The sequence below is a fragment of the Pteropus vampyrus genome, unplaced genomic scaffold (genome assembly GCF_000151845.1).
Source record: "Pteropus vampyrus isolate Shadow unplaced genomic scaffold, Pvam_2.0 Scaffold352, whole genome shotgun sequence".
NCBI lineage: Eukaryota > Metazoa > Chordata > Mammalia > Chiroptera > Pteropodidae > Pteropus > Pteropus vampyrus.
In genome coordinates, this window is record NW_011889133.1 from 886,532 (window position 1) to 894,442 (window position 7,911).

General features: G+C 35.4%; 1 protein-coding gene and 1 pseudogene across 1 annotated transcript; both read right to left on the bottom strand.

Annotated features, from left to right (window-relative positions):
- Positions 1 to 1,136: 1,136 nt before the first annotated feature.
- On the bottom strand, positions 1,137 to 2,066 carry LOC105304759 (putative olfactory receptor 5AK3). The gene has a single exon (XM_011379041.1). The coding sequence runs from the start codon at positions 2,064 to 2,066 to the stop codon at positions 1,137 to 1,139; it is 930 nt and encodes a 309-aa protein (XP_011377343.1).
- A 5,726-nt stretch (positions 2,067 to 7,792) lies between these two features.
- Positions 7,793 to 7,911, bottom strand: LOC111731184 (annotated as a pseudogene).

A 7,911-nucleotide genomic window follows, 5' to 3' on the forward strand; every position in this document is an offset into this window, starting at 1 on the left:
GTTATAGTGAGGGTCATTTATGTAAATAAATAATTTAGACAAGAGGTGATAAATAATAAATAATATTATTGATGCAAATGAAGCACTATGGGTCTTCAGTGGAAGAAGAACTTATTTCCAGGGGTAAAAAGTTGATAGGAAGCAAATATTGAGCTAGGAAAGCTTCAGGGAAACACTGACACTTGAAGTAGCAGTAAGATTTGGGCATATGAAGGATGTTGTTCACATGGTGTATGTACTCATTAACTGTGTATAGCTTTCTGGCTTTGGGGAAGTAATCAGTCATGTTATGAGAGGGATTATGGGGAGGGCCATGTGGCAAAAAACTCTGGGTAGCCTCTAATTGCTGGGATCGTCCTCTGGCTGACAGCCAGCAGGAGGGCAGGAACCCCAGCCCTACAATTGCAAAGAGACAAATTCTGCCAATAACATGAAAGATCTGGGAAGCAGGTCCATCCCCACCAGGCCTCCAAGGAGTTCTCATTCCTGGATGACAGCTTGATTGGAGCAGGGTACAGTAAACTGGTGTGCCGATTCCTGACCCATAAAACTACAAGATAATAATTAGATCTTTTCTTAAAACCGCTAAATTTGTGAAAATTTGTTATGCAGCAATAGATTTTAGAATAATGACAATATGGATTTATTTCCCTATTGAAGAATATTTTTTTTTTTTTTTTTTTTTGAAGAATATTTTTTTTTTTTTTTTTGGTTTTGTCTTCCTAAGTGAGGCTACAATGAACATCTTTAAATATATGTCTTCACATGGACTGGAATTTTTATTTTCATAGATCAATTTGCGAGGCTGTAATTCTGGATTGAAGATTATTGTTTTAAAAAGACATGGTGAGATTTCTTCTAAAGTGAAGTAACACTTCAATTTTCCATTAATAACATGTGAGAGCATCGCTCTCCTTACCTTGCAACAATTAATAAGCGTTATCATTTTTTCCCCAATTTTTGCCAGTCATATTGGTATAAAGTTGTTATCTCATTGTTACTTTAATGTGTAGCTTGGTGTTGATAAAAAATGAGCAACTCTCTTTTATTATGTTGTTTGACTTTTTGGTTTTGATTTCTTAAAAATTAGCAGTGTCATTGTGGTTGCTTACAAGCATAGAGAATTGAGGGTCAAACTAGAAACACTTCTTTCCAATCCCTTTTAGGGCTTTTATCACATCTTGGTTTCTCAGGCTATAGATGAAGGGGTTTAACATGGGGATCACGATGCCATAAAACATCGAAGCCATTTTTTCTTGCTCTTGAGTCTTGTTGGTCCTATGGTAAAGATACATGTAAGCGAGAGTCCCATAGAAAATGATGACCGCTGTCAGGTGGGAGGCACATGTGGAGAAGGCTTTTCTCCTCCCTGAAGCAGAAGATATCTTCAGGATGGCAGCCAGAATATATGTGTAGGAAAAGATGACAACCAACACAGTGAATGTCAAGTTAAACCCCACAAAGACTATTAAGGTCATGATGTTTAAATCAATGTTGGAACATGAGAGGGCAAGAATTGGGGGTACGTCACAGAAAAAGTGGTTGATTTTATTGGAGTTGCAGAAGTTCAGTGAGAAAGTCAGACTTGTATGTGTAGAACCATTTAGAAAACCCATGATGTATGAACCAACTAAGAGTTGAATGCAAACTCTCTGGGACATCAGTGTTGGATAGCGGAGTGGTTTACAGATAGCCACATATCGGTCCACTGCCATCATAGCAAGGATATAGCAGTCAGTTGTTGCAAAAGTAGCATAAACTAGTAATTGCACCATACATCCTATGAATGAGATGGATTTTTCTGTCCCTACAAAGTCTTGCAGCATCTTGGGTGTGATAGCAGAGGTAAAGCAGAAATCAACAAATGCCAAGTGTTGGAGGAAAAAATACATAGGGGTGTGAAGGCTGGAATCAATCTTGATAAGCAGGATCATCCCAATATTACCCACTAGCGTGACCATATAGATAACTAGAAATACTACGAAGAGGGTGTGCCAATACTTGTTTTGATCACCAAATCCCAGGAGAATGAATTCAGTCACTTGAGTGCCATTGTTTTGTTTCATGGCTAGCAAAGACTAAACATCAGCTGAAAAGGTACAAAGAAAGAAGATCAGAGAAAGCTAAGATTGTTGCGATCTTTTAATTAATTCTAGAAGTGGAAGTGGTATAATATTTGATTTTATGGGGTCGGAGAATATTTTCTATGACATGATTGACTTATATTTTAATGGCTGAATCTCGACACCTAACTTAGATAATTTCATCTACAGTTGGGAGACATTGCCATGGACCAGTAGCTTTATTCTCAAGGAGCAAGTCGACTGGCATTTAATAAATATACCTATTAGGGAATAAAAACACACTTTTATTTGATTATGCTTTCTTTTATGCTCTCAATATTTTAATTAGAAACCCCAATGTGGTTAAATAGTGATCATTACATCTAAAATCTTGACATACTTATAGAGCTCTGTATGATCTTATTCCAACTTATCTCTGTATTCTCATTTGATTCATTACCCCTTCTTAGTAACTCTTCTCTACAATCAAGCATTCATGGACATGTGGAGTTCTTTATGGAAGTGTTTATCCAAGTATTTGTAGTTAAGGATTACTTTCTTTTTAAAATTTCTTATCTATTGTGGGCTAGTATTTTGTAAAAAGCAATAAAAATGTCTCAGCATTGTCAAAATTCTGTAATAGTTTTAAATGCTCAACTCAACTGCATTTTCTATAGTTATCTCATCATAGAGTAGAAACAGGGCCCAGGGACTGGCCCATGGACCACACACTGAGTAGCATGCTCTATGTACTTTCCTAGTGAGGGATAGCAGGTTACACTTGTCTCCACTGCAAATAACTCAGTTCGAAAATTTTTTTAGGGTACTTTGCTAGGGACAGATTTTTGAGTCTGAGGGTATGCACACATTTCACTTGATCAAATTTTTCCAGATCACTTTCCATTGTAAACATTTACTAATTGTACATGGTGGGAGTGGGGGTGGGAAAATCCCATATCCTTAATTCCTTATGAACATTGGTATTTTCTTATATATACATTTTTTTGGAAAGTAAAACAGTTGTAAAGTGATATCTTAGTTTTACATGTTTTCCCCACTTAATTACTAGTGAACTTCATCATTGTCCAATATTTTCCTTAGACTCTTGGGATTCTGTTTTTCTATAATTTACTTGTTCATATGCTTTTGTCAGTGTTTCTATTAAGTTGCTTTTCAGATGTTCTTTGTCCTAGATTTGAATCTCTATCCCAGATTTGAATCTCTTGTTAGCTGTTGACTTCAGAAAGATTTTGTCACATTCTATCACCTGTTAACTTTGTTTATGATATGCTTCTAGAGCTGAAATCCTTAAATCTGAAAATGTTTTTGCCTTATTGTTTGTTCTTTTAAAAAAATATTTTGAATAAAGTTCATTTCTTTCCCTAGTTCGCTATCCCAGGAGAACAAAAAGCAATAATAAAACTTTTTTTCTTTTTATACTGGACTGCTGGCTCATGGTATTTGTCGCCCTATGATACTTTATATCATACATTTAACTTAAAAACTGCTACTTGTATTTCTAAATATTTATTTTTTTAAATAAAACAGATTAATAGCATAGTCAGTGTGTGTGTCTCTGGGTGTGTGCAAAATACTTAAATGTTTTTAAACCACTAAGTGATTTGACTTGTTATTTTAAAATTTACTCACACAAATACTTTGCCCAATTATGTCATAAGAAAGTTATACCAAACCAAACATTTATGGAACAACTAATTCTAATATTATACGATCTTTTTTAATGACTGGCAAAACAGATCATTCCCTAACTCATTTTCATGAGGCTAATGTAATCTTGCCAACCAAGTAAGTAAAATTGGAGAAAAGAAAATTGGAACCAATCTCACTTGTGACTATAGAGGCAAACAGCTAAAAAAACACACATTCACAATCAAATCCATCTATGTATGAAACAAATGGTGGCTGGGATCTCAAAGGAGTTTCTAGAGAATAGCTATTCTCTTTCTTTCCCAGGATCTGAACTCGCTGAGGAATAAAAGTTGGTGTCTCCTTTATGGAGACCATGATATCACCATTAGACGCTTGGGGGAAAAACTTTATTAGTTAAGTTACTCGCTGTCAATGAACACCATAACTAGACAAGCTTATTCACCCAGTCTTGGTGGCAGTGACCGGGAGAGGCCTCTTGCACATTCTGGGGGAGCTGCCTCTGGGATGCAGGGGAACGTGGGCTTCAGCAGGCTGGCTGCTGCCGAGAGGGTAAGGACAGAGTAAAGCATGTGGTTGTTCCTAGATTTAGCAATCAGCTATGTTACTCCACTTCCCAGCAAGTGAGTGGATAAAGTGGGGAGAGAGAGACCACGATTACACAAACTGAGGTCCCTTTGCGAGGAAAGAACTTCAGGAGCAAGAGAAAAATGTGCTTTTCATTTGCAACCAAGACCAAGTTGTATAAACATTATATTTTCCCCCAATATTGATTTATAATTCAATGTCATTCCAATCAAATGTTTGAGAGAATTTTATGTGCACCTTCACAAACTTATAAGATGTATATGAAAGAAAAAAGAGCTAAAAATAGCTAATGGATTTTAAAGGAAAACAAAGCAATAACCTGATTTACCAGATACACACAGAGATAATACTAAAGACAGTATTATGAGTGGTACTAGTGTGAGAGCAGACAAATAGATCAATGGAACTGAGAAAAAAAAATTATAAACAGGCCCACAAGTCTATGGAGACTTAATGCATGAAAACAGAAAATATACATCAATGAATAAAGTCCATTAAATTGTGGTGTTATGAATGTTTAAACATATGAAAAAATAATATCGTATTCCTACTTTATAGTTTATAAAAATCAATTCCAAAGGGATTAAATATTTAAATGGTAAAAGTTGAGATGAAAACAGGAGATTATTTATCACATAGATATGCAGAAAAATTTAAATAGGACATGAATGTACCAAACGCAAAACACTGAAAATTAAACTATATCTAAATTAAAAATACCAATGTTATAAAAAAGAAAAGACTGGATATTGACTGGAAATTTACTCAGGTAAATTTGTTTGCAACATATAAATGTCAAAGAGTTAGTATTCAGTATATATAAATAATTTCTGTAAATTACCCCAAGGGAAATTCACAAAAGATATGATCAAGATTATTATAGAAGAGAAAACCTAAATAGTCAATAGAAATATGGAAATATACACAACTCACTAGTAATCAGGCAATTGCATATTAATACTGTATTGAAATATAATTTCATACAGTCTAAAATGCAATTTTGGTGAGACTATAGCATCTTACATTTCTGGTGGGAAGGGAAATTAATACAGACATGTTGGAGGCAAATTAGTAAAATTAAATACATTCCTCTCTATCATCCAGAATTTCTATTATAGGTATATATTCTAGAAAAATTTTGACCACATAAACAAAGACACACACACATTTAAGTATATGTATGAATATGTATACGTATAAATATACACACACAAGGATGTTCACAGAAGCATTGTGCGTCATAGAAAAGAATTTAAACAAATCACTGAAAATTCAGTCAACTGGTGCTACAACATCTATGGATAAATCTCTCAAACAGGATGCTGAGTAATAAAAAGCAAGTTGCAAAAGTTAGATGGTGGCTACGCAAATGGTTGTTCCATGATCTTAAATGTATTTTTATACACCTTAAATATCGTGCAAAAACAAATTCCTTATAAAGAAAATACCACATCTCCAACGCGTCAGTAGAGGGCTCTTTTACTGTGATATCAGTAATGCCATGCAGAGCTGTAGCTCCACAGATGAGATGCTCAGCTTCAGATAAGCATGTGCCTTTAGTGGTGGGGAATACAGCAGATTAAACCTTTGGTTGACGTGGACAATCTGCTTCTCTCAAATATCTTGAGAAATAAACAGAAATATCTTGAGATAACTCTGTAGTGATGGAACAAGAAACCATTCTCTTCGATTTCAACATTTAGCGAGGGCTAAGGGCCAACACGTTTGTTGTAAGTTGCCTCTTCAGATAAACTTGCAAATTAAAATAGATTGAATTCAGCCCTTGTAAGGAGACTTCTATCCAGTGGGTAAAAGCACTTGCCAGAGGAAGCTCCAACGGATCATGGGTCCACTTAAATTAGAATCTTGATAGCGTAATGACATTTTCCATATCAATTTAATAATTTTGAATTAAAATGTCTGCCATTTTTCGAGCTTTGGAACACAACACACACACACACACACACACGTCAAGTACCTGAGTATTTTGAACATGCTTAACCTATACTGAACCCTGGTGCTTCTGAAGCTTCATTTATATTAAGCACTGTGCAGTAGAAAGGAAATAGGCTGACCTGGGTTTAAATGCTGTTCCCATCAGTTCATAGGAACAAAGGCCTCAGTTTCATCCTCTATAAAATGGGATCACAGAATTACCTAGAAGGTAATGATGGCCATTGTCACACTGTTTGTAAAAGCAAAAGATTTTAAATAGAGTTAAATAAATCAGAGTAGATTCTCATTATGGATCAATACATAGTCCAAAAAGAATGAGACAAATGTGTCTTATGGAAAGGTACTCATGTCATATTGTCAAATGAGCAAGATAAGTTGCAGATAGATACGTAAAGTATGGAAACTTTTAAAAAGAACTTTTTTTTACTCCCATATTTTCTTTTTCTCATTTTCTTTATTTATGAAAGAGCTCAGAAAGGATTTGCTTCAAAGATTTAATGGTTATCCTTGGACACGGGAGTGGGGAAAGAAAGTCTTTAAACTTATAAACTTCTTCACCTTTCTTTCTTCTTTTAAAAAAATTTTATAAATAGCTTAATTGTTTTCAAAAGGAAGAGGAAGAGAAAGAAAGAAAATCTGCTTTGTGATGATATGACAAATGTGATGATTTATTCAAACTTCCCAGTACAGGGCTTGGCATCGAAGGGGCACTCAAGTAACATGTATAATAACAATGTGTTTTATTTGCATAATAACACATGCAAGTAATACACTAAAGGCATGTGATACCCATTCATTCATTTATTTAATCTTTCTATCATTTGTTCATTCATATCTTTCCCAGGCAACACTCAGCCCAATTCAGTTACCTCACTATTTCCGTGACAGCACCAGGGATGAAGTGATTATTCTGGTCTTGGGGTAAAACTTGCTAGAACTTTGACTCTGACCTTATCGCTCCCCCATTTCCAACACACCCTGGGATGATACATGGCTGAGTTTGAAAAATGAGAATTACTCTGTTTTACTTACACCAGAGTTGCCTCCAGGTTCTCTTTCTGTACCTGGTGCAGGCTGATTCCTACCACGGTCTCTTTGTGTGGTTCCTTCTAATTGGGGAGTTTATAACTAGAGCCTGAGGGATTACTGCTTGCTCCCTTGAGAATCTGATGTTCCAAGGGCCGAGTTGGAATTGGACTAAACAATTTTTGGTAGTTATTTTCTGCTGAAGAACATTTAAGCTTTCTAGAGAGGATACATTTAATTTATGTTACTGTGATTAGGGACTCTGTGTGTGTGTGTGTGTGTGTGTGTGTGTGTGTGTGTGTGTGTGTGTGTTGCCTTCTTAAAAAACAATTAAAAAAAACATTTTTCTTTTCCTTGTTTTTTTCTTTTTTTTTCTTTTCTTTTTTCTTTTTTTTTAGGCAAGATACTCCTTGGTTGACCTCACAGATTGCAAGGACCTTGTCAATTTACAATCCCTTGTTATTTATTTATTTATTTATTTTTATTTTTTATGCCTACAGCACCTGGTCTTCCTAGGTGGTCTCCCATCCAAGTACTAACCAGGCCTGACTCTGCTTAGCTTCTGAGCTCAGACAGGATCGGGCTTGTTCAGGGTGGCATGGCTGTAGAC